Here is a 27,363-nt window from a genome sequence, read left to right on the forward strand (position 1 = left end):
GCTTTCAGAAAGAGAGCAATCCCACTTAGACAAAGTGGGAAACATGAGTGGGACACAGGGAACAAAAGAAAATCCCTCACATGAAAAATAGTCCCACTCTAATGGCACAGAAAAAGGCACTGGAGAGAAGGAAAATAGGGAATTTTACTGGGAAAACCCTGGGGACTGAGGAGGAGGCTGAAAAGAAAGCCTGGCTCCATCCTCTCCAGAAGAGAACAGCAGTTAATGCTTTTAAAGTTGAGAGAGTTTTTATGGATTTTTTTTGAATTGGTTTTTTTCTCCCCAGCTAAAAGCTGAAGGAAAGTTGTTTATAAAAGCCTCTGTATTTTTGGACAGAATGGACAGAGAAAATCTCAGCTTAAAAAAAAAAAACAAAAAACAAAAAACAACAACAACAAAAAAAAAACAACAAAAAAATTTACAAAGAACAGTGAAAACAAGGAAAGCTGAATTTGTACGTGGAGCTTAAAAATAGCAACTGAAGCAATACAAAGTGTGTGAGTTTGAATATAAGCACACAGCACAAAAGTGCTGAGCAACCCAGAGTGCTGCTTAAATTTTAAAAAGGGATCTTGATATCTCAGGCATCTCAAAATTAGGATAGGATTAGGATACATCAGATGATAATATGAAAAAAATATATAAAGCCAGCGTAAATTACCTTGACAAGACTGAAGACCAGGGTGACAAAACAACAGAGCCAGAAATCAAAGAAAATATAAACAAATAGTATAGAGTAGGGCTTCCACATCTCCCTCAACTCATTCTAAATGAGCAGAAGTACTCTAGGAATTGATATTTTCCCAGAATGACCCTGAAAGGGGCACATTACTGCAAAATACTGACACTAAATGAGTTGGGAATCATTAGCAAGTCAAAAAAAGAAGTAATAGGGTAGAGATTCCCTAAAATCACAAAATTCAGAAGATGCATAGGAAGAGGTATGAGGAGATGTGAAGCTCCTGGGTACATTAAAATAGAGTTTTTCTGCACAAAATGTAATTAAATCTTGACTCTCAATGACCATAATCAGGATAATGAAGTAACTGATGATCTACAACAAAATCCTGACCTCCCCAAAGAGTAAATTGATCAAATCACTCCATTACACCATTATTTTAGCATGTATAAACTGCAAAAACCATTAGAAATTTCCTTTGAATCCCTTGAAGGAGTTGATAGCTGCAGCCCTCTTTGTTGTATTTTTACAGAGGAATTCTCTAAATGAACAAAACAGAAACAAGTTTATTTCAGCCAAACCAACATGCACTGGTCTGAGGAGGAAATCTCTGCTCTAAAATAAAAATTAAGTTGTTTATTGAAACACAAAGCAGCACATTCAAGGTTTTTGCTCATCCCATGTTATAGGAGGATATTTTAGAAGGAAAGGTCCTAAGTTTCACACTCCTTATTGATGTTGGGAAACAGTGACAGATTTATTGTAAAGATTTGTCAGCAGCAGCAGTGAGGTCACTGTGCCCCAAGAAAGGAAAATGTTCATTTACCTGTAACCCCACCCCAGTGAAACCTTCCTCACCCAATCCTTTGGCTGCACAATACATGCATTTACCTTATAAAGCTCAAATTGTGCATCAGTGTTCAGCTAATTGGAGGTTTGCTGTCATTAATTTAGATAATATACATTCATCTCACATAAATAGCTTCTAGGAGCTTCTTTAATTTAACCTTTCTTTTGGCCTCCTTTTTTCACTGTCACACAACCAGCAATTGAGAGCTCACAAATGACCTCCTGTGCCACAGCCCTGCCATAACAATCCATGGGAGGAATTTCATAAAACAGATTAAATTCTACAGCGTTGGCTTTGATGAATTAGTAGAATTTGTTACCTGCAGCTGCTCAGAGTTAATCTTTGATTTTCAGCTGAGTGTTGGAAGGAGTAAACCAGGGACATGTTGTAGTTTTGACACCTTCATGGCTGAAATGGAAATAGAGCCACAGCATCCACAGAAGCAAAACTTTTACAGATTTTTGCCTTTTATCTCTCTTATCTCACTGCCTAAAACAATATCTGAGGAGGGACCTCCCATGACAAAAGTGCTTCTGAATAAATTTTGAGATTATTACAATTATTCTATAATGATTATTCCTTGCTGCCTGGTGTCACATCAGAAAGAAGCAGAGCTGAGCATCATTTCCCCACAAAGCTTCAAAGGTGGCAAATGATCCCAAGGTAAAAAATGAGCTCCAGCACAGCAAATCACCCAAAATGTTTTGTTCAACATTAAATTATTATTCACCATTTAAATTAAGGATAGCAAGGGAAATTCATTCTGAGCCTTTTCCATTTCCCTCAGACTCACAATTTGGCTAATGAACCAAGAAAGCAATTAGTGAAACATCTCAATTTATAGCAGGTTGAGGTAATCTTTAGCCAGGGCACAGTTAAAACTCCTGCACTGTGAAAAGGAGACTTTTCATCTCCTGAAGCAGCTCTGGGGAGTTAATGAGAGCATCAGCAATGGCACAATTTGTCATTTCTGGCTGCCCTGGATCCCTGGCAGTGCCCAAGGCCAGGCTGGACATTGGAGCTGGGAGCAGCCTGGGACAGTGGGAGGTGTCCCTGCCATGGCAGGGGTGGCACTGGGTGGGATTTAAGGCCCGTTCCAACTCAAACCATGGGAGCACAGCAGGAATTTCCACAAGATATGGAATTTTTTTCAGGCATTTATCCCATTCAGCTCAGTTAAACACTTCCACACAACATCTGGGAGCAATTCATCCAAAGTTCCACAGCACTGTGGTGGGCACTTCCCAGCTTTAGAGGGATTTCATTTCTGTGGGACAGCACTTCCATGGATGATCATCTGCTCATCCTTTGTTGCAGTAAGGTAGAAAAACTATTTGAAAAAGCCTCATAAAACCAGGCCTGCTCTGGCTGGCCTGTCATTTCTTCTTAGTCAAGCTGGCATTTTACAGGTTCCCATGTGAAAGCAATTCTGGTGTGAGCAGCCCATTAACATAACAAAATATTCCTGGGTGAAAAACAACTAACACCTGTATAAATTGCTTTTACACCTTAGATAGAAAAATGAAAACTATCTCTCACAAACAACTTTTCAGCACTTATACACTGAGAGTTTGATACAATCAATACCAACTTGTTACTGACCAATAAAGTAATTGGCAAGAAAGCTCCTGACCAATTGGAGTCCCACACGAGGTCTGTGAAACTGTATAAAAAGGAGTTCTGTGAATAAAGAATGGCCTTTTTTCCACCACCATGAACAAAATAATCCTGTGTGATTTATTCCCATAATGCTGCTGTGCCATCCCAGTGGGAAAAGGGGAGAAGCAGAAGAAGGGGAGCACTTCCATGGGGAAGTGGGAAGTGCAGCCTGCCTGACTCATGCAGAGTTAATGAACTCCAGAGCAGGACACAAGTCAGGAATTGTACAGGGACACACTCAGATCACCACCAAAATGCAAGAAATAATTCGATATTCTCAAACATTATTGAGCTGCAATCAACAGATCACTCACAAAAGGAACCAGGATTTGTGAACAGATTAATGCAAACAACTTTTCAGCACAAAAAAAAATGGGGAATAAGGAAAACAAGGCTGCATAAGGAGCAGGATATTATGGAAAATACAATGGAAATAACATAACTCAGTGGAATGCTGCAGTATTTTGCCTAGTAATGATTGGTGTCTGTAAAATTTTAAGGGGACCTGAGTTGATTATGTATATTTGTTATTTTAAGACTTTATGATAGATACTCCTATAGCAAAGATTTGGGAGTGGGCAATAAACATGGGAAGTGGGGTTTTTTTGGTTTGTTAAAATTCAGTGCATCAATAACCACAACTTGGCTAAAAAAATAAATACTTAATTGCAATTCAGCCAAAAGCTCCCCCTGAGGCTTGGGCTCAGTTGGATGCTGGGTGCTAAAATCAGCCTCTCCCTTTTCCTTAGAATAGCAAAGAAAAAAGAAAACGAGCTTGACTTTATTTACAGCAATGGTACATAAAGTCAAGCTCAATCTTAGGAGAAGCGTGAGCCTGGGTAATTGAGTCAGGAAGAGGAGTGGAAGTCTCCTGTGACAGCCTGTAATTGTCAGAGTTCCAGTTAAATGCAGCAGACACGGATTCAATTCATATTTTGAATGCCTGGGTAGTGCCTGGATCAAACCTGGCCTCCAGACCTCTGGAGAGCTGCTTCTCTCTGCAGCGTGCTCCTTCCTCTCTGACACAGAGAACATTAACCAGAAAACTACATGCGTAATTCTGCACTCTGTGCCCAAAATATTTCATTTAGGGCTGCATCAGAACCTCTATCCCCTTAGCAACTGGGGGGTTCCTGCTGGAAACAGCGATGGGGAAGATGGGGCTCTGGGAATGTCAGAGGCAAGCGAGGATTCTGTGGGTGTGAAATTGTTGGCAATTATGTCTGAGCACTGGCTGCACATGTTTTTGCTGAATGTGTTCAGATTTACTGGAGGAATTGGCCTGAAGTATTTACTGAATTCTGGGAGGCCTGATTAAAATAAACTGTGCTTAAGACACTTGTACTGTACAGAGACTCTGGAGTCCAGGGAGAGCTCTGGATGTGTCAGACACCAAAACAACAACAAATTAAAGAAAGGAATTGGCTCAGGAAATATTACTGCTGGTTCCTGAAAACAAGCTAAAATGCAGTTGCTACCTAAGGAGTACAAAGGGAAAGAGAAAGAACAAGAGAAGCAATAAAGTGGAATTTGGATGTGGCAGAGCAGCTCGCTGCAGATCCACACAGGAAATGAGCACAGGTGATTAAGACTGAATCATTCCATGGTGTCCTGCCATTCCTATCCAGGCTGGAAGGGTCGGAAAGGCAGGCCTGGGATGAGGGGAAAACACCCCTTCCTGCCTCCCTCCCTCCTCCCTCAGCTGCCAGACCCAGGGCAAGGCTCCATTTACCAGCCTGGGAACTGCCTTAGGTTGGAAATGGAGGGGAGTATTCTATTTCCATCTGTCAGAGCTGGGGCAGTTGTCTGCTGTTCATTGAGCAGTTTTCTTTATCTCTCCCACAACCAATCCTCCCTCCAGGAGATATCTTCTGTTCATGGGTCATTAATTATTAATTATTTTCTGTCCATGGCCAGTGAGTGTCCCTGCATGGCTGGTCCAATTCCATCATCCCATGGGGAGATGCTCCGCCCAGGGGAGGAGCCAAGCATTCCTACCTGGGTACAATCTGAGGTTTGGGACAGCCCAGCAGCCTTTGCCCAGTGCATTGCCAGAGGAGCAGCTTCTGCTGCCCTGCATTGCCAGAGGGAGCCCAGGCCCATCTCCAGCAGCCCTGGAGCTGCAGAGGAAAACTCCCCCCTTGTGCAGGATCCCTGCTCCAGCAGAACCACAGCTGGCACTGCAGGAGGGCTGAGCCCCCATGGGATGGGGCTGTGCCACCCCCTGACACACAGGGGGCAGGGCATGGTCTGACTCTCTCGGTGGTTTGTTGATTTTTTTTGTACTATTACATTTGTATTTTTAGTTTTCCTAATAAAGAACTGTTATTCCTGCTCCCATATCTTTGCCTGAGAGCAGAAACAAAATTGCAATAATTCAGAGGGAGGGGGTTTACATTTTCCGTTCCAAGAGAGGCTCCTCCTTTCCTTAGCAGACACCTGGCTTTTCAAACCAAGACAGGAACACAGGCAGCAGCAGAGGTTTCCTTGCAGCTCACTGTTCAGGTTTCTCCCCTCTGGATCTCTCTGGCCTGTCTGGTGGAAGGAGCCACCAAAGCAGCTCTTTCACTCTGCACAAGCCACGAACCCCACATCCAGCCCTCTTCCCTTGGAGGCTTCCACGGCCCTTCCCAGAGCTCACTGATTACGGAGAGGTTTGCAGGGAATGACAGTTTAGAAGTGGGACCATTCCCAACCAGGCACTGTGGGAATCAGGTTTGGGTTGGAAAGGACCTTGAAGGTCACCTGATTCCAGCTCCTGCCATTGCAGGGACACCTTCCCTAATCCAGTGGTCCAGGAGCTGCGATTCCACCCCAGTGCCAACCCCACAGGGGGAGAGCAGCAGCAGCAACACGAGTGGAGCCCTTTTCACAGCCCCCAGTGAGCCCTGAGCAGGAGGAGATCCCCTGGTTTCCTCCTGGTTTCATGGAAGAGGGCTCAGAGATCCATTTCCAAGCCCTTTTATCTTCCCACCTACAGGAGAACAGGACCTGCAGTGGTGTTTGGCTCCTGCACCCTCCACCCACGTACAGCAACCAAGCCAGCCCAGGTTTCCTGTGGCATTCACATTCTCTGAAAAAATTCCTTGGCCCAGGGATTTTCTCCTGGGAAGCTGAGAGGCCTCAGAGAAAAGAAAAACGATTCTTATCTCATTTGCTTCTCCTGTGTTGTGCTCATGTGGAATGTGTTTGGAGATTGTTTCATTGGACTCTGCTGTGAGTTGTTTTCACTCTTTGGCCAATCAGAGCCAAGCTGTGTGAAGACTCTGGAAAGAGTCACAAGTTTTCATTATTATCTTTTTAGCCTTCTGTAAGTATCCTTGCTGTATTTTTTAGTATAGTATAATATTCTTTAATATAATATAGTATCATAAAGTAATAAATTAGCCTTCTGAGAACATGGAGTCAGATGCATCATTCCCTCGTTTGTCGGGGGCCCTGTTTCACAATAGTTTCCCACAGGACAGAAGGAGGAGGAGGCTGTTTCTGCCCCCTCAGGTGCTCAGGGAAGGGCTCTGTGCTGCTCAGGGAGGCTGTGGCTTTGGGCAGCACAGCAGTGCACAAATTGCCATCCAGCACGCAGAGGAGCCCAGAGCCCAACTCACAGCTCATGCCAAAATCCTGCTCTCCTGCCTCCTCAGAGGATGCAAAAAGAAGATGAAACCTTTCTTAATGATCCCCTGGTGCCACTGTGACCGTGGGTACCAAGGAGACAACACAAGTGTGGCTGTGGTAGGGATGACTCCCCAGGCCACAGCTCAATTTCGTGTCTAAGGCAAAGCTGCAGCTCTTTGGATGAAGAAGAGGTCATTTAGGCAAACATAAAAATACTTCCTTGAGCACAGAAGCATCTCTCTGCTATCTTACCCATAAACTCCAGATTAATCTGCTGTTCTAAAGTGTTTATAGGTAACATCATGGGAGTTTCCTTTTAAAGAGTTTTATTTTACAGCTAAATTGCCAGCTTGTATTCCAAAATCTCAGCTACGAGGTTCCACACATTTTGGGGGATCTGCAGGATTGATGTGCTCAATTTCTGCCTCTCAGACTCTACTATCAGCTTTTTTCAGTCATCCTGCTACCAGGCATTTCTCCAGGAAGGTGATTTTCCTTCCTGTTCACTGTATCTCTGGCAGAAAATGCATTTTAGTGAACTAATTAAATAGAGTTGGATTGTACATCAAATATCAGTAATAATATCAGGCACTAACGTTCTGGCTGCTGTGAGAACAGGTTGCAATACACATTGTACCTGTAATACATCACTGGGATAATGATTTGATGCATCTGTGCTGTTAAATCCTCCCTTGGCAGAGTGACCAGCAAGCAAAGGGCTGGAAAATATTTATGGGAAAGAGGATTCTGGAATGGTGGAGGGAAGCATCCTCCTCTGTGTGCCGTCCTTCCCTGGACTTCTCCTCCCAGCCGCATTCCCAGGGCTTGTGTGAGGCTGTATCCCCAATTTTCTCCTCATTTTCTGACTCTCCAGAGTATGAGCAGCTCTCCTTTTCTGTATTCTACTTATTAATTATAATTAATTGAACTCCTGTTTAATTAAAATCTAGTATATCCCAGAAAAACCTGAGCTAAACCAGCTTATGTTTTTAAATACATTTTTTCCCCCTCCCAAAGGATTCCCGAGTCCTTCACAAGCTACAACCACAGAATGATTAAGATTAAAGCTTTTCTTGAGTTCAGTTTTAATTCTGTGAGTTAATTTAATTGAGGAGAAGGCACATTGATAACTTGTCCTCATTTCCCATTTCTGTGGAATAAAAAGAGGGAGATCTTAGCTAAGCAAAACATTGTCCCCAGGAGAGGAAATTCTTGAGATGCTCAAAATGCAGCACCTGTAGCCAGTGTTTCTTCTCAAGTGTAGAGAAGTAAATAAGGATATTTTTTGGGGGGAACAAAGTTCACAGAACCCTTCTGGAAAATGCTAAACTTAATTCCTTGTTCATCAACTGTGATCTCCCCAGATCCAGAATTCTGAGTTTTCAGTGACCCACTCATCCTCTAATGTCCATAATTCCCCAAAAAGAGCCATGAAAAGAAGCAAAAAGTACTCAGTATAACAATAAAAATATAAATTGACCTATAAATTGTCACTGCCCAGGTTCATTTGGGCACTGGGGGATGGAAGCACCAGGCTCACATCCATCTCCATTAATATTTTCAGCCAAAGGTTAAAGAACAGTAAAACCAACTAAGCTGTCAGAGAAAATACATATTAGCATTTAGATTAGCAGTTATTATCTGCATTTCCCATCAGCAGACAACAGGGAAATACGTGATGATGGCTTCAGATATTTTTTCAGAAAGGTTAAGGGGCCCCTGGATTCAAAGGGCTGGGAAAGACTGGCCTGGGAGATAAATGGCCTGGCCCTGGCATGTGCTGTGCATCCTCAGTACATCTGGACTCTGGCTGGAATTAAAATTCATATTGCAGCAGCAATTAAAAGACAGAAGTAGGTCAGGAGCTGTTGTTCAAGGCAATGTGCAGGCAAGGAAAGAAAGGGAAAAACCCAGAGTGAGCAGTGTTTGCCTGCTAGGAAATTCAGCAGTGAGAAAGTCAGGCTGAGGTAACACTGAGAGGATAAAACAGGGAAAGGAGAGTTTGGGTGGCTCAGCTCTGGGCCCAGCAGGCAAAGGCTGACATCAACTCTCTCATTTTCCATGGAGAGGGCATTTCATTGTGCACGGCCAGGGCATCCTCCCACAGTGCCCTCCCTGCGTGTCACGCGCTGGGACAATGCCCTTTGTGGGATCTCAACCAGCTCCAGGCATGGAAAATGGGAATAAACCCACATTGCTTCAATTGTTCTTTGAAAAACAGAGGGATTTGGTGCAGTCACCTGCAGGCTGCTCCTCTGCCTTTGCAAAGCTGACAATTCATGCAGGTGAGGGATCTCATGGGCAGCTCAGCCCCAGAAAATTAAGCAAAGTGAGCCCCAGCCACCTAATGTTGATGAAACCTTGCTTTCAGTATAATCTGTTCTTACAGGTGTCCTGTTAACCAAAATTACATTAAAAACAATGTTCTCTTGTTCTGCACAGGAACTTTGCCTGTTAAAGTTTGATTTTATCCAGAAAGGGAATTTAAAAATAATTTTAAATGCTCCAAAGAGCAGCAGCTGGTTTCAGAAGAGGCAGAAGCTCTCCATGTGTGGCCCTGGGCTCTGCCTTGCCCTGTTTCTCATGGGAATTGCAGGGCCAAGCCTTGCCAGGTATCTCCCCAAGCTGCCCAACCTCCCAAATCCATTTTCCATACTGGCAGCTTCACATGGCACTAGGAATCCAGAGCAATAGAAGCAGAAAACTAAATGCAATCAGTTAAACCCAAAGAGATCTGAAACCCAGTCCCAGAGGTGTCCCAGAGCACCCATGGCCATGTGGCCAGAGTTACCTTCTGCTGCCAAAACACTTCTTTTTTCCATTTTATTTATCCTACAGGCACAAGGGAAAATATGTCCATATTCTCTTGATTCCATTCTTCTTCCAAAAGACAGCCAAGGTAATTGTGATTAGCTGATTTTGTCACTGGCTATTGTGTGTTTCCTGCACTGTTTTGTCCTCTGCCCCTCATAAACCCTGCACTGATGGGCTTTAATCACCACCAAAGGTTTCTATACCTCGTTCCACCTCCTGCCATGGGCACTAAAGACATTTTTAGCTGCTTGTGATACAAGCCTGTGCAGGACCCTAATAACTATTAATGGCAGCACACTATCAACAAGTGGGGACCCAACACTTAGAGCTGTTTGTACTTTGCAGGGAGGGGAGGAAGAGAATCCCTTGTCACAGGCATTGGTCAGGGCTTATTCCCCAGAGGAGTTTGCTCAGTGGATTGCCAGGTGTGTGACTGAGGAGTTACAGCATCACCAATTAACTCAGTGATTAATGCACAGCACTGATGGCAATCTGGGACAGGTTTGGGGTGGGACCACACACAGAGGTGGGAATGGGGCTGTCCCCTGCTCTCCCAGGGATGCAGAAATGTCTCATGGATCAGGAGCAGCAGCGCAGGAGACAAGAACGCCCTTGAAAATGCCCTGGGGGGACATTGGGGTTGGGAACTCTGCTCCCAGGCTGGGATTTGCAGCAGAGGAACTCGTGGAGGACAAGGGAAAACCTTCATTTTAAAAATATGCATTGCAGATTTATCATCTGCCTGTAGTCATCCATGAAATACAACATGTACACTCACACCAGCTCAGCTTTTCCACTTAAAATCACAAGATCACAGAATAACTGAGGTTGTAAAGGACCTCAAAGTCACAGGATCACAGCATCATTAAGGCTGGAAATTACCTCCAAGATCATCAAGTCCAACCTCTGAACAAGTACCAGCCATGACAACGAGAGACATAAGAATGACACATCAATAATCACAGAAAACAGCTTTTCTATACAAAATTTATACCAAAAAAAGCACCCCAAACCCAGCCATTTTACATCACTGCACACACAATTTTTGATACAAAACAGGCTGAACCATTCCAGAGCATATTTTGGCCAAGATTGAAAAACTTTCCAAGAAATTTGCTTGAACAGCCACCTCTGGAATTCTCAAAAAGTAATAAAAACTAAAACGGGCACTTAACCTGTGCCCAATGCCAGAAGGAGATCCTCAAATAACAATTGCTGCATGTGTGGTTTGGATTTTGATAGGTAGAATTCAATAAAAAAGAGCAGATGCAAGAAATGCACCTTCAAAACTCATAAAGTTCAAATTAACACACAACCAGTGCTTGTGGGGTTCTCCAAGGACTGGGAACTCTCCATGGGCAGGGTTCAGGGACAGAAAGGGACTTCCCTGGAGGGAGCTGATGCTGCTGCTGGGACTCTGCATGGAGTAAGAGAAGGGAAATTCTGCCCAGGGCCACTGCAGCCTCCTGCAGCCACCACTTTGTCCCCCCAGCCCTTGGCACCGGGGTCATTTTATGGCTTCCAGCTCTCTGAGAGTGATGTAACCTCAGCCCTAAACTGCTTCTGCAGCAAATAAATGCTGTTAATCTACTAAACCTCACGTTTAAATAGAAACCACCATGTAAGAAAGCTGAGGGAAGAAAACCAGCTCGTTCTTGATAGCTCAATGCAACAACAAAAAGCCAATGGAGACTTAATGCCAACCTCACTTCAGAGTAAGCTTTTAATATCACCTGGGATCATCATCCAGTGCATTTTCACTTGCAATTTTTTCTATTTCAACTTTTCACTTATATTTTTTTTTCTAATTTTCCCCCACAGAGCAGTGACTGCAAAGGGTCACTCCCCTCCACCCCACCAGTGCTGGCAGCAGCACAAACACAGAGCACCAGGAGCAGTTCATGACTATTTATACTTCACAACCCCATCCTGCTGAAAGCTTTTAGGTAATTAGTTTTCCTCATTAACAGCTGCTCTGCCTGGGGAAGGGCACTCAGGTGCTCCCAAGCCCCCTCCTGGATTACAGGGCAGCACCACGCTGCCTGGGAGGGCAAAGCTCAGAAATGCTGAGCTGGGCTGGTGAAAAGGGCAACAAAACCACCACATTTATATAAAAATGTGTCATTCCTGCAAGATCACAGAGCATCACAGCAGTAAAAAACACTCCCTGGACATTATTACAGTCCCCTTGTATTTAAATCTGATGGACAATATTTATTAACATCAATTTTAGGAAGATCCAAATACACTTTAAGGGACAGCAGGAAGTTTTTTGGTGCTAAAGTTGCATCCTATCCTAAAAAAAACCAAAAACCAAAAAAAGCAAATTTGATACATCCCATGGACCAAAAAGTGATTTGCAAACACAGGGAACAGGGGTAGCCAATAAAACACGTGGGGTTTGTACCTTCTCCCTGCCACATCTCATCCATTATCCCATTTTCTCTTTCACACTTGCAGAGGCAAAACAGACATCAGGTAAAGCCTAATTTAATATTATCACTAATGCATTCAAACACATCAGCAAGAGCTGTGTTGCTAAAATTGCAGTGCAGAAAAAACCCAGGTAAAACACTGTTATCTCCTTGGAAAAGCTGGGCCTGGTGCTCCAGCACCCACTGATGTCTATTGAAAGCAGCAAGATTATTTTCCTGAATAAGGATGACTCCCATGGTTAAGGAGTGCAGGATTACATCCATTCTTTGCATATCTCCTGGTGTTTACACATCCCTCTTTTCACCTCTTGGTTTTTTGTTGTTTTCTTTTTTTTTTTTTTTAACATGGGCATTTAATTACTGTTAGCACCAGATATCATTGTGCTGGACTTGTATCCCTTCAAAATTTGGCTGGGTTTGAGATGCCAAAGAAGAAATGCTTTTGTGATCAAAACAAAGGAAATAAAGCAGGAGCAGCAGAATGTGCACTATGCAATTAAAAACAAATAAAAAGAGAGGGAACTTGTTATTCACAATCAAGGCTTATTCATGATTCATCTCACATCCCTGCTCCTACCCCTGGCCTCTGCTCTCGGGAGCTGATTGCTTTTGTATCAATTTTTAACTGTGCCAAGGACTGAGTTACCTGAGAGCTCCCAGGCACTGCTGGCAGGAGAGCTGCTGGAAAATAACTCAGACAGTTGAACAAGTGTTATAGGTAGGTGCTGTTAATGATTAACAGAACAAAAATACTTTGATGTTTTTCGCCTTATAAAGAAGGGGTGAGAGTTGCTTTAGTTCGTCACTACCATGTGCTTTATATATAAAATATATCTCCTCACTATCCTTAGGAAAATTAGGTTACTTTTCCACTACTTTAAGGTAAAATAGAGCATTGAATGCAGAGTTATTAATTAAGAACTTGATGCAGGTCTCAGGTCACTGAGAAATGACATTGAGAAATGTCTCTAACTGAATAAAAACAACAGCACAAGTTAAACTTCCGACAGGGAACCAACTTTTTTTTCTATGGAAAACAAAACTTCTTTCAAGCTCTCACGTTTCACACCAAATTACATTAATCTTAGTTTGGGAAAATCATAAAGGGAACATAAGTATCTTTTGTTTTAGTAGCTTGTCCAGGGCTAGCTACAGGGAGGGAGGGGGGGGTTGAAAACTTAGATACCACCAGCTAATTTCAGTCAGCTTCATCACAACTTCAGTGCCAGTTCTGTAGGTGCTGTTTACATATTCCCTAGAGTTAAAAAGAAAAGTACTTCCTGCCTTTTTAGGCTTTTTAAAACTCACTTCAGACTCCAAAAGAACAGAGTCTGGTTTCAGAAAGACCGGCACAGGAGCGAAAGGAGCTGGCAGGACGCTCAGAACCCCCCCGAAGTTGCCCAAACTCACCCCAAACTCACCCCAAAGCCGCGTTTCCCTCCAGCCCGGGGTGCAGAAGATGCCCGAGGGCTGCGCTGGCCGGGGCATCCCCGGGATGCGCTCCCGGCCGGGTGACAGCGACAGGACCAGCCCGGAGCTGCCAGCACATCAATTATTCACCCTCCAGCGCCGCTGCAGCTGCTCTGCTCCGGCAGCCGCTCACTGCCGGCTTTGTGTCCCGCGAAAATCGGATTTAACAACCCCGGGGAGAGAAAAGCTGGGTGCGCTGGCTGGGGACAGCCCGCGTCGCACCTGTGCCCTCTCGCTCACCCTTGGGTGCTGGGAGCAGTTCTTGATTTAAATATTGAAGTTGTGTCCCTCCTTCTGAGTGTTCTGGAGCAAAGTTAAGAGGAAATGTTCAAATCTGCTGCTTGCACGTATTTCTGTAATGACCTCCCGGATTTTTAAATAGCGAACACCTGTTCACCAAAATGTTCCTGTCCACCAAAATGTTCCTGTTCATAAAATGTTCCCATTCACCAAAATGTTCCTGTCCACCAAAATGTTCCTGTTCATAAAATGTTCCTGTTCGCCAAAATGTTCCTGTTCACCAAAATGTTCCTGTCCAACAAAATGTTCCTGTTCACCAAAATGTTCCTGTTCACCAAAATGTTCCTGTCCACCAAAATGTTCCCGTTCGCCAAAATGTTCCTGTTCATAAAATGTTCCTATTCACCAAAATGTTCCTGTTCACCAAAATGTTCCTGTTCATAAAATGTTCCCGTTCGCCAAAATGTTCCTGTTCATAAAATGTTCCCATTCACCAAAATGTTCCTGTCCACCAAAATGTTCCTGTCCACCAAAATGTTCCCATTCGCCAAAATGTTCCTGTTTGCCAAAATGTTCCCGTTCACCAAAATGTTCCCGTTCCCAAAATGTTCCCGTTTGCCAAAATGTTCCATTTCTAAGCATGAAAGGGGGGAGGGGAAAGCACAGCAAATTCCTAATTCACTCCAAAATCCATTGCAGTGTTGTTTTTGAAATTATGTTTTGAAGGTGATATTTTCCACCGGGGTGTTTTAATTTTTATTGCAAGTTTTTAAATTAATCAGTGGTAGCACCATTTTTCTCCTCGATGTTTGCCATTTAGAAATCATTAGTAACTGAATATAACAACAATTTAATAATCATCCTTCTGATAATTGATCACAAGACTAATGATGGAACACAATGAAGGATTTTTAATCATTTACCTGTGTAGTTATGTAATGCCTTAATGGGGTAAACAGAGATTGACATCATTTTCTCTGATACTGCTAAGAGCAGCACTGGAATATTGCATTAATTTCAGTATCCATATTCTAAATAGAACTATAGAAAAAACTGCTCAGAAATTATTTGAACTCACTAAGGAGAATGAAAAACATGTGACTCAGCCTGGTTTGCTGTCCAAAAGGATACTGAGAGTTAATTTGATTACAGTGCACCAAGGGTTTTTCAAGGAGAAAATACCTTGAAGTACTTCTGAGGTAGACATTTCTTTGGAGACAGTGATTACATACTGCAAAAATGTTCTGAGTACACCAGTGACCTCTGCATTTCTTAGATACCTTTCTAGAAAATATGCTTTTGCCAAACAAACAACAAAATTTACAGAACTTAAAATGCAGAGAACGTAAGAGCAGATTCCTTTAAATCCTTTTAGAGCTGCATCGTGCTCATGTTGTTCCTTGGATCTCCAGTACCTTCCTATCAGCTGCATGTGGTGATTTTAGCAATCTTTAAATAAATAAAAAAGAAAAATTGCAATGATTTCAGGATTTCACCCAGAGAACCATGACATTGTAATGCAAATGAGGCTGATGAATGTTTCATGGCAGACTTCAAAACGTTTGCTGCTGAGCCTTTCTAGAGCAGCCCAGGTGGATGCACTTCTCCTCCCACCTTTTTCTCATTATTCCAGTTAGGATAAGAAAGAAAAACAACTTGGGGCACAAGGACATGAAATAATTTGATTTTGCTTGAGAATTATAAATGAAGCTTATTTCTGCCTCTAATATTCCAGCTCTAGACAGGTTTAGAGTGAGAAAAACACAACTTTATTCAGTGTTTGATGTAGATAGGATTGAATGACTTTTAAGACTTTGATCACCAGCTTAAAACTGCAGCAGGGACAGAAGGGTTTGTGATTATCTGCTGGATTTTGGCACCAACCAGGATCTGCTGTTCCTTCCAGATTGCAGGTGCACTTTGGAGGTGCTGATTACAGAGATCACTGCTGAGGTCACCCCCTCCTATGGCAGACTTGTGACAACGGCAAAAAAAAAAAAATAATGTGTTTTCACCTGAACTGAATGCTGGAAATGTCCTTTAGGATGTGTGCAGCATGAAAGGAAAGGTCAGGCTGCAAGGAGGAAGATAGCCAGACAGATATTGGCCAAGCCAGCCCTTGGAAATGTTTCCCAGCAGGACACTCTGAGCCCAAACCCAGCCCTGATTGTGAGCATTAAATGATATCTCTGGCTGCAGCTGGGCAGGGCATTGTGCAGGTCCAGATCAGGTCCTGCCCCAAAACTGGAACGTCCTGCCACCCCTCCAGAGGATTGTACAGGTCCAGATCAGCTCCAGCCCCAGAGCTGGCACCTCCTGCCACCCCTCCAGAGGATTGTACAGGTCCAGATCAGCTCCAGCCCCAGAGCTGTCATCTCCTGCCACCCCTCCAGGGGTCTGCAGGTGGATGCTGAACACCAAAAAGTGCAAGGGGTGTGGGGAAGGGGAATTGCTGTCTGTTGGTGCTACATGAGTTTTGCCTGGGAAAAAAAAAATTGATTGACAGAGTTGTAGCTGAGAGTCCCTGTTCAGACAGTGTCACATATGCAAGGCAGTGACAAATTATGCTTGACTGCACTTGAAAGCTGCAGAAATGTTGAGTAGCACGGGCAGGGAGATGGGGTTCCTATCCATTGCCATCAAAATATCATCTTTTAGTGCTGTTGACAGTTTAATAGCTACTTCTGGATGGTGGAGAGCATTGTGAAGTGTTGCCACTGTATTATTAACCCAGGCTGGAGCTTCCCTGCAGATCAGAGCGAAAATCCACACAAATGGAACTTCTGAAACAGTTTTAGATTAAAGGTGTGCTGGTCACAACAGGAATTGTATCTCTCTGTCTGCATCTCAGGGGGATCCAGTAACTCTTTAACCCCTGATTACGTTATCATTTATTTCCTGAGATCACAGAATCATTCATGTTGGAAAAGACTCCAAAACCATCAAATCCAACCACTAACCCAGCCCTGCCACATCCACCACTAAACCACATCCCTAAGCACATCCCAGGGCCAAGCTCCATTCCATTTTCAAAATCCAGGTGATGGAATTCTGTTCAAATCAAACATTTTTGGTGCCATTTGTCTCCTCCAGGCAGCTGAGGTGGGATGTGGATGTGGATGTGGATGTGGATGTGGATATGGATATGGATATGGATATGGATATGGACATGGACATGGATATATCCTGCTCTGATCTGCAGGATACAGTGTGGGATACTGCTCCTGAGAAAATGCAGTGTGCAAAGCTGGATCCATGGATGTGACTGCCTGAAATCATTCCTGGGGTGTACAGAGCTGTGCCACACCTTGGAAATGGCTTGCAGGGCCCCAGTCTGTGACAGTTCAGAGCAGATTTGTGTCATATCACCCAGCCTCAGCATATCCTGTGGCTGGGGAGGTGTGGTGTGATGGTGTGGCCACAGGAAAGGTTTGGGATTCAGCAGATTGGAGTGTGACTCTCTATTGATACCTTTAAATTAGCTATCACTGTAGTATCTGCTTTCTGTCAAGGTGCTGCAGGAAATCAGTGAGATGCATCTGGGAGCAGAGTGAATCAATTCCGTGCTCTGCCTGGGGGCTCACCCTTCCCTGCTGGCTGTTTCCCAGCTTGTCACCTCACTTATTTCCCTTTTTTTTCCACTGTTCCTTGGCACCATTGGCAGGGAATGTGTTCCCTTCTGGGACACCTGCCTACAACTGCCACCTCCCCATGGTGGCACCTGCCCCAGGTGGCTGAGCTGACTTTGGGGTGAAACCCTCAGCATTTTCCTTCTGTACTCAGCACTGCTGAGGAGCACCTTGAATCCTGTCCCCACTTAGGAGTCCCTCACTCAAGAAAGGAATTAAGGGGCTGGAACTGGTCCAGGGAAGGGAACGGAGCTGGGAAGGGTTTGGAGCTCCAGTGAGGGGCTGAGGAGCTGGGCAGGGGCTCAGCCTGGAGCAAAGGAGGCTCAGGGGCCCTTGTGGCTCTGCACAGCTCCTGCCAGGAGGGCACAGCCGGGGGGGTCGGGCTCTGCTCCAGGGCACAGGGACAGGAGCAGAGGGAACGGCCTCAGGCTGGGCCAGGGCAGCTCAGGGTGGGCACCTGGAGCAATTTCTTCCTGGAGAGGACTGGAAGCATAGGAACAGGCTGCTCAGGAGGTGGTGGGATCCCCAACCATGGAGGTGTCCAAGGCATTCCTGGCTGTGGCATTCTGCTCTGGGCTGGGGACAAAATGGGGATTGGGCACAGCTTGGACTCAATCATTTTGGAGGTCATTTCCACCCAAAATAATCCTGGGATTCTGAGACACCAAATGTGGCTCTTCTGGCCCGTGGCACCAAGAGGGGCAGCACTCCAGGACAGTCCCAGGGAGCTGTGGCAGAACTGCCAAAACACGTCCTGCTGGCACTTTATTCCCCATCTGGGTTGGCTTTTTTTTTTTTTTTTTTTTTTTGAAGTCTCAGAAAAACAGAGCATTACAAAAACGTCAAGCTGTGAGAAGAAAAGTCAAAAGCCAGAAAATTCCAAGTTAATGCTGACTCCTTAATTCACATCATTAACTCGGAGGCACGGCTGAAGTCTGGGCAGCAGCCTGAGCTGAACTCTGCTGGGGTTTGGAACAGGCTGAGCATTTGCACATCCAAGGGAGCACAGATTCCTGTGTGGATACAGGAGGGGAACTGGGACTGGCTGGGTGAAGGGGCTGGGTGCCACTGGAATGGGAAAAAAAAAATAAAAAAAAAAAAGGAGGGGAAATCAAGAGATTTCCTGAAAAATCAGGTGGGGGAAGGGAGGTGAGAGAAGAGATAAGCTCATCCCAGAGGAGAATAAGATTAAGGACACTGACAGATGAAGGAGCCAAGACATGAATTCAAAGGTGAGCAGGGAAAGGCAGATACTTAAACAGGAAAAATAGGGGGTAATTGTGACAAAGGCAAAAGCAAAAGGGAGTGAGAGGAGAGAGGCTTGGCCGGGGATCTGGGATGGAGCTGGCACAAAGCTGGGACTGCAGTGAAAGGGGCAGGAGAACAATGGTCTCTCAGAGAGGGAGACATGCAATTAGGGCTGGGAGAGGCCAAAGAAGAAAAATCAAGAGGAAAAAATGCTCAGGTTTGGTGGGCAGAAGAGTCAGGGCATTTTAGGCTCCCTCCTCTGAAGGCAGAGCAGGGTTGAGCTCCCACCCCTCCCTCTGCCCAAGGCACATTGATCGTGCTAGCTGAGCCCTGGCCTTCATTTCTGCTCATTATCTCAAAAATTCAAATTGCACACGAGAAACAGACACTAAACCAATCATTAAGGCTGCAAATGAAATATCCCAAAGTAAGGAAATTCGAGGAAAACTGAGGAGGGAAGGGTTTTGCAAACTCTGTGATACATAAATACATATATTGCTCTTCTGCTGGAGATCTTAGAGCACTTTGGCTCTTTGAAAATACACACAGCTGCATACTTACATTTAATTAAATAGTTTTTAAGATAATGACTACAGCAGTTTTGGCGTAATTCACAAGTAAAAGCAATCAAACCCAAAATTCAAAATTGCTTTTATTCCAATATCCAGCATCAGTAACAGCCTCTACAGTTTTCGATGGAATGGGAGCCATAAAACTCCATTCCAGAGTTTACAGTTGCAATAAGAACAGATTTATGGGCAATAAGAAGTGTCTGTGTGCACCTTCTCATGCCTCTCCTTTATTAGGTTAAAGCTGAGACATCCCCAAAAAAGTCTTTAATTAGCTCAAGCACTTCATTTAACAAAACAAGCAGTTTAGAACAAATATAAACCCCTATTCTCCAGCCACCAGGTACAGGAAGCAACTATTATTTGTGCAGATTAATAAAGTCACAGATGATTTTAGAACAACCTAATTAAAGCATGATTTAAATCCAAGAGCAAATGGGGTTTTTTTGCATCAGCACTGGATCAAGGAAAAGAAAATGTTATGTTAATAAATACCCCTGTTTTTGTATTAAAAAAAACTATGTTGAGAGTGGGTATGAAGACACCTTGGAATGGAAGCTGCTTTTCTTGTAAAGACATGCAATAAAAGCACTTGTGGGCTTTTTCTCTCAAATAAACCAGAACTTCTTTTCTGTCCCATCATGTAATCCATGAATTAAGGAAGAACAGTGCAATGAGGAGGGAATAATTGAAGTTAGAAAGTCAGGGGGAAAAGTCTGACTGGGGGGGGGGGGACAGTTTGCTGTCTCACATTTCAGATGTTTTACACGAGTGACTAAATATCTGCATAGAGTTTAATTAGGATTTCCCACCCTGTGGTAGAACACAGCACTAAAAATACTGAGCACATTCAAGTACACCAAAATCAGAGAGAAATGCAGGGCCCCAGCATTGTTTTCAACACATATCAGAGCCCTTTGGGCTGCAATCCAGCACTGGATTTCTAAAAAATTCCTTTTGTCACAGGCAGGGGTTTTCCAGAGATGAATTCCCACCAGTGGACCCAACTGAGGATCACAAATTCCAAACCCTTTTCCAGCCACAGAGTCACAGGATGGCTTGGGTTGGAAATGACCTGAAAGACCATAGGCAGGGACACCTCCCACCTGAGCAGACTGATAAAATCTCTTTAACTTTCCATAAACTTATTTTAATCTCAATGAAACTTCTTTAATTTCTTTAACCTTCAATAAACAATGCAAAAATTGGATTTGTGGCCAAAGAAGGCATTGCAATTTTTGCACAATCATCAAGAAAATGTGGGTGGTGAATGTCTCCCTAAAAAAACATTCCCACAGTGACAGGAATTGTTCTAGAATTCTTTTTCCCACAATGGTTTCTTCTCATCATTATTCATCACTGAGCTGCTTCTCCAAACTTCTAAATGAAGTCCTGTGAAATGGTTCTGTGAAATCCCTTATTTTAAGAACATAAATAGCCATTGGTAACTTCAGACACTTTTTGCATGAATTTTAAAACTCCAAGCCTTGGGGGAGTATTTTACTGCAGGTAAGGGTTTCTTTCCCAAATGTCTGCTGCAACACCTGAATTCTTCACTGTGGGTTTTGTTATTGCAGCAGGGATTTTTGTGAAGATTTGTCTGTATTGCCCAGCCTGGACAGCAGCAATTGGCTCTTCTGTACCTCAGCTCCATCCTCCTTTTAAAGATTCACTTTGTGGCCAATTTGCACTAAGAAAAAGCTTTTGCTTTCTTCCCTCACTTTTGTTTCTCCCAATAAAGAGATTAATAAATTTTGTGCCAAGAGAAAGTGCCTGTAATGGCCTCTTTTTCCTCAAATATTTATCTCCCAAACATTTTTAATATTTAAACATCAGCTATTTAATTGCTAATAAACCATTTGGTATTAATTGGGTTCAAGGAGTAAAATAGAGATGGATTCTGTGCCTGGCTGTGCTGTCCATGGATCCTGATTAGTAGTGCTGGGATTGTATCCTCAGTATTGTCTCACCACCAGTTTATTCCAAATATTTTAATGGGAATAAAGAGAGGGAGATGAAGTTTTGATCTCTTAGATAGATGTAATCATTTAACAATGCCTTTGCTTCACAGGAGCTCTGTTATCTGGATTTATCACAGAATGTTTGGGTTGGAAAGGACATTAAAGACCATCTCATTCCAGCCCCCAAAGGAGAGACAGGTCCCACCATCTCTTATGTTATTTAAGTTCTGCTGGAGTTGCAGCAAATTCTGTGCATTTGCCTGCACATTTCCAAGGCCATTCTTAGGCAGGTTTTGCTTTTTCACTGCACACTGCAAAGTGCTCATCTTGCTCTTGATTAACCTCTGTCTTGGGCTGTTAGAAATGTCTCTCTGGCCCTGACAGATCCCAGCCCTCCTCACTGACAGCCATCCTTCTTCACAGGTCATTTTTCTGGCTCCCTGCTCCAGCAGAATCCCTTCCCTGCTCTTCCGTGTTCCTTCCAACACAAACCATCCCAGAGAGGCTGATCCCAGCCCTGCTCCCATCCTGCCCAGCCCTGGCTGCTGCCAGGTCAGCCCTCCCTGCTTGGGATTGCATTCCATGCCAGGCTTAATGGACTGAAACCGTTCCCCTCTCTGAAAGGAGTCGAAAAGGAGACCTGATTTTCCTCTGAGGTCACCTCTGCTGCCACTCCTGCAGAGACTAAAACACCAAACACCTCAATAATGGTGCAGGAGCTGAAGTCCTGGGACAGCTCCTGTGATCCTCACAGTGACCTTGTGCTTCCCTCAGCTTTTTTGAGAGTCACCCACGTTTTCCCAGCTTTTACCTCAGCCATAAATTCTCTGGCACTGCTCCATTGCAGTCTGTGCCCAGTGCCTGCCCCGATGAGCTGGGAAGGCTGGCCAGGGCTGCAGGACAGATGGGACTGTGCCTCTCACTTTGGCAGCCACAGCAAAAGAAATAGATCATTTCAGACAGGAGAAATTGGATTTTTTTTTCCCCTTTCACGTTTTCACGGGTTCATTCAGGGCTCACAGAGGTCAGAAAAAACCCCATGAATTGTTGAATGAATTTCGCACATGAATTAACAGCAAGCCTTTATAATATCTATAAAATGGTTCACAGGATCCCAAGACTCCCCAGTGGGAAGGACTTGAGAGGGTTCAGATTCAACCCCTACACATTGGCTCAGGATTTTCCCCCAGAAATTCCCTTGAAATCCCAAAGTTAGGGATGGCAGAAGCTCCCAGGCAGCCCATCCCACGGCTCCTCTGCCCTGCATCCTGGCAAATCCACACATCCAGCTGCTTTGCTCAGAAATCCTCAGTTTCCCAGCAGGAGAGGCTGCACTGAACTCTAACACAAATCTATCTGATTTTATTAAAAGAAGAAGAGCTAAAATGTGCTGTTTGCCCCCTAGAACTTTGGAATTGCCTAGGTAATGGAATAGCATTGGATCACAACCTTAGAATTACCTGTGCTGTTCAGTTCCCCCATTACAACTTCAACCCAGAAATGATTATTCTTTTTTTCCAAATAAGATTATGAACATGCAGATGGTGCCACAAAGCCTCAGGACTGCACCGTGCACTCTCCCCTCTGATCACAATTTCCTGCTGCTAAACTCTTTCTTTGGGTCTGTTTTAGACAGAACCTCTTCAAAGCCATCCTGGGTGCAGCCTTGGCCTGAGTGGAGCAGGTGTGAGGCACTGACCCCACATCATCTCTGCTTTTCCATGGAAATTGCTGAGGCTCCCAAGGTTTTGATTACTTTATGCTCTGCAGCAACCAGGTCTTGTATAAAAGAAATTTCCAGGCACAATAACCTGCCTGACCTGGAACAAGGAGAAACAACAAGCAATTTCATCGTGTCGTGTATGGGGTTTCACGTCTTCCCTCTGGCCATTTCCTAATCTAAGGCAGTAAATTAATTCCCAAACACCAGCCTGAAAGGGCTCTCTTCACTTCTCTGTGTCTTGTTGCCTGATTTTCTAAGAAATTCATGACCTCAGTAAATAATTCAAGAGGGAAGAGGGAGCTGGGAGACCACAGGAGTTTATCTGGCTGCAGAGGGGAGGGTGTTGTTTCTGAAGAGGTCACAATGAGGGCAGGTCTCTAGAAGATCAAAACTTAAACAGGTTGATGGCTGTGGTTATGAGCTGGAATTTGGGAAAACACAGCAGTGATAAGGATGACAGAATTCCCATCTCTAAGCTGTAGGGGACTGCATTTGAATTTTTGTCTCACGATGAAGCATGAAAATACCTGGTGCAGGAATTAAAGGCAGAAGGATCTGTGATTCCATCTTAAAATCCTGCTGCACTTAAAAAACAAAAATTAAATGGCAAGCAAGGAAGGAATCCAGATTTTACAGGAGCAGTGTCCACTTGGATCAATATGGGAAAACACTTTTGTTCTAGACCCCTGTCAGGTCACCTCACAGATATGTACATTTGTAATGAAGGTTTTCAACATTTTCTTTGGGACAAAGTTCATGCCAGGCTGTCACAAGAAAGGCTGATGGACCTTCAAGAGGGAAATCTACCATGGAGGGCTAAGTGTAAGATATATAAAAATTATATATAATTACAAGATATAGTTCTATCAATATACAAAGTGTGAGAGAGAGAGACCTCAATCACACAAGTTCTGAACATTTCAGGTTAATGAAACATCTCAATTTAATTCCACACCAACAAAATTACTTCCAGCCTTGGGAAAAGACAGCTGCAGACTTCTGTCTGTGGGACGCAAACCTGCTGTGGATGCACACAGGGCTGGGGAATTAAAGAGGGATCAGATCTGGGACACAGTGGAACATCTTCCCTCAGATCATGAAAGCACAAACACAAAGAAAAAAATTCCTGATCACTCTTGAAAGGCTCAGTCTCTGGTAGGAGCAGCCCAGGCTGCAGCAGTGTTGTTACAGCTCTAATGAAGTGCTTCTCCTGGCTGCTCTGCTCCAGCTGCTGCTGCTGCTGAGCAGGGCCTTCCAAAAGAAGCAATCACTGCCTGCGAGCTGGGTTTACTCAGCTGTGGCACTTCTGAGCTGATTTAAGCACTCTGTCAAAATGGAGTGAAATTAATTAATTCACTGGAGAGCTTTGCCTTCTCCAAACTTAAGGAAAAAGGAATGCAAACGAGCAGTAATCAGATCCACATTTTTTTTCAGGCCAAGTGTTTGAATACCCTCGGAAGATGTTCTGGTTCTGCACAAATCCAGGGAAGGACCGACTCAGTCCTCCCCCCCTGGAATACATTTCCTCCTCAGAGGCAGCTCCTGCGTTTTGGGTGTTTGGCTGCACCCACAGACCCCATTTAATTCCCCAAACTGTTGCAGGGCTGCGAAGGCACTGGAAGGATGAAATGAAAGACAATTGGAGCTGGATGACTTCCACGTCCAACTGTGGAGATGCTGAAGCAGACAATTGCCTTCTGCTTCTTACTGAGGCTTTTTGGGGTTTAAGTGCTCCTTGATAGCTTGGTACACAATTAGAGGTGGATTAGAGGAAGTGGTAATAGGGCATTTTTTGTCTAATCTGCTCTCAATTGTTAATATTAATTAAAGGAGTTCTTCCTCTTTGTTATACAATAAACAGAGAGCCACTCTTTAAAATGAGCATTTTAACTTCCTAGCTGCTTAGGCCTGCTTATTTTCAACCATTTCTTTTCCTTTTTTTTTCCTCTTTATTTTAATTTTTTTTCCCAGCAGAAAGCATGGCAGGAGCCTGGCACACATCACCACCAGGTGAGGATCATCTGATCCTTGACTTCATCACATTCAGAACTGGCTGCAACACCTAAACCCTTGAGCTGTTTTTTCCTTAATACAACTGTCAAACTCTCACACAAAGAAAGAGCAGAAAGAAATACAAAATAATCAAGCCATTTCAGGCAGAACCTGGGGAGGAGGGAGAGACAGAGCTGTTGTTCCAGCTGAACACCTGGGACAGTGGAAGGTGGCCTTGCCCATGGCAAGGGGTGGGGCTGGATGGGCTTGAAGGTCTCTTCCAACCCAAACCAGTCTGGGGTTGTATGAAATTCAAGAAAGAAGCACTAAAACCCTTCTGCTCTCATTAGGAGCTCACCTGTAACAAGGTGCAATGATCAGGTACCAAATCAGAGAGGTTATTCCCGTCACTTGGATTAACTCTGGGTATGTCCTTCGTTGAAAAAACCACAGTCTCTTCTAGAGCAATAACACAGGAAGCTGTGTCAGCAATCCATGAGCAGCAGCCTCCCTGCACACACAGGGGCAGAGAGTTCTGAGGCGTCTTGGGAGGGAAAGAAAGACAAAAAGGAAGGAACAGCAAGAAAAGGCAGCAAAGAGGCATCACCCAGGGCCACAGAAAAGACAGAGGGAGGAAAACGTTCCTGGTGCTGAGCACTGAGTCAGGGGGTGAGGGGGCTCCCACAGCCCTGCTCTGCCTGGGGAAATGGGAGTGGGGGCATTCCCTGGGAACAAAGAGGGGCTCATCAGAGGGTGGCACAGCTCTGTCAGCACTGTCTGCTCCTAATGGGGACAGCCTGCAGGACACCAAACCCCAGGAACGGGAGGACAGCACACTGATCAGGCTGAGCCCTGCCTTCAGCTCACAGGGGGCTTTCTCTCTGATTGCTTCCCAACCACGATTTTGATTTCTGATGCATCAGGTTGGAGAGGAGAAATGAATGCTGCAACAGGTGAGAAAATAGCTGGGCTCATCATATCCATGAGAAAAGAATGGGGAAGTAAGCAGTACATGCACCACAGGCAACATAATAAACCATAAACAGGCAATAAATCCATCAGAGGATTAAATGGTAGGGCAGAGGTTCCAGAACACAGTTTATAGTAGTATATTATTTATATTATAAATAATATAATATATAATAGTTATATTATAATGGATGATATTATAGAATATATTAATATACTAAAATCTGTGACATTATACAAATATATTGTATTTATATGATAGATTATATTGTTATATAATATATTAATATAATAAATTATATTCTATAATACAAATATATTGTATTTATAGTATAAATTATGTTATAGTATATAATTTTTATTTATAAAATTATATATCCGTTATAAAATATATGTATATAGAAATGTATATAGAAATGTCAATATGAATATATATAAATTATATATATATAAAAATTATATATATGTATATATATGTGTGTGTATATATATATATGTATAGATATGTATATATAAGTGTATAGATACATAAATCACCTATGTAAAGCAAGGCAAAGAGTTTTGGAGAGACCTTCGCAGAGTTTGGATTTTAATTCCTAAACAGGTAAAATAAGAAGCACAGAACAAACCCAGGACATTTCTGTCCTCGAACCACTTCCAGGTCACCTGCTCGAATCCCATTTTTCAGAGGGAAACTGCAAACCCGGCAAGTTTAGTCAGAGAACACAAAGAAAATCTGCCACAAGCTCAGCCTGAGCTGGGTGCTGAGGCTGGGGATGGCACCCAGGAGCAGCAGACCCAGCCCGAGCCTTGGGGGGATGCTGGGGATGGCACCCAGGAGCAGCAGACCCAGCCCGAGCCTTGGGGGGATGCTGGGGATGGCACCCAGGAGCAGCAGACCCAGCCCGAGCCTTGGGGGGATGCTGGGGATGGCACCCAGGAGCAGCAGACCCAGCCCGAGCCTTGGATGCTCTCACACCCCTCCCGACAACTCCCGCTCCCCTTATCTCGGACTGCGTTTCAACCTCCTTCTCCTGATAACAGCATCTCAAGGACTCGCTCTATTAAAGCTATCTGGAAGTGATAATCGCTGTCTCCGCGGGGAGCCCGGGATCCACGTCCCCTCCTTCTCTTGGCCGATGCCTCTGCATCCATCTCTGCAGTTTCATGGCAGCTCTGCCTCCAATTCCCTCTTCCTGTGCATGTTAATTTTTAAAGGCACCTACCTCTGTCCATCAGCTCACCTCCATCTGCAACATTCCCTCATTTCACTGTAGGCTTGCCATAAAATCATCCACTAATGCCTGTTTGCTATCCAAACACCTGCTGTGTGTTCCTAGCCCAGCCAAGCTGCTTTTTTGCTTTGCCTCTCTTATTCTGTCCCTCCCCTGCTTCGTGTGCTGACACTTTTTCCCTAATTATTTTATCTACCCAGATACTTTTTTCCACTCGGGGCTCCCAACTTCACAAATCCCTGTCACAGATTCACCACTTCAAACTTCACTTCAAG

The 27,363-nt window shown here is 44.1% G+C and overlaps 1 protein-coding gene across 2 annotated transcripts in view; it reads right to left on the bottom strand.

Moving 5' to 3' along the window:
- The window catches only part of C8H10orf90 (chromosome 8 C10orf90 homolog), a 76,490-nt gene extending 49,393 nt beyond the window's left edge, over positions 1-27,097 (bottom strand). Inside the window, exon 1 of one of the 2 annotated variants that reach the window (XM_066554546.1) lies at positions 27,080-27,097. In XM_066554546.1, coding sequence (XP_066410643.1) covers positions 27,080-27,089 — 10 coding nt within the window. In that variant the 5' untranslated portion in view covers positions 27,090-27,097. Of the gene's footprint in view, positions 1-13,473; positions 13,550-27,079 lie in introns of those variants that run through there. The other variant, XM_066554545.1, reaches the window with a different exon arrangement.
- Between the last annotated feature and the right edge of the window lie 266 nt (positions 27,098-27,363).

This window comes from Molothrus aeneus, chromosome 8, assembly GCF_037042795.1.
Source record: "Molothrus aeneus isolate 106 chromosome 8, BPBGC_Maene_1.0, whole genome shotgun sequence".
In the NCBI taxonomy this organism is placed as follows: domain Eukaryota; kingdom Metazoa; phylum Chordata; class Aves; order Passeriformes; family Icteridae; genus Molothrus; species Molothrus aeneus.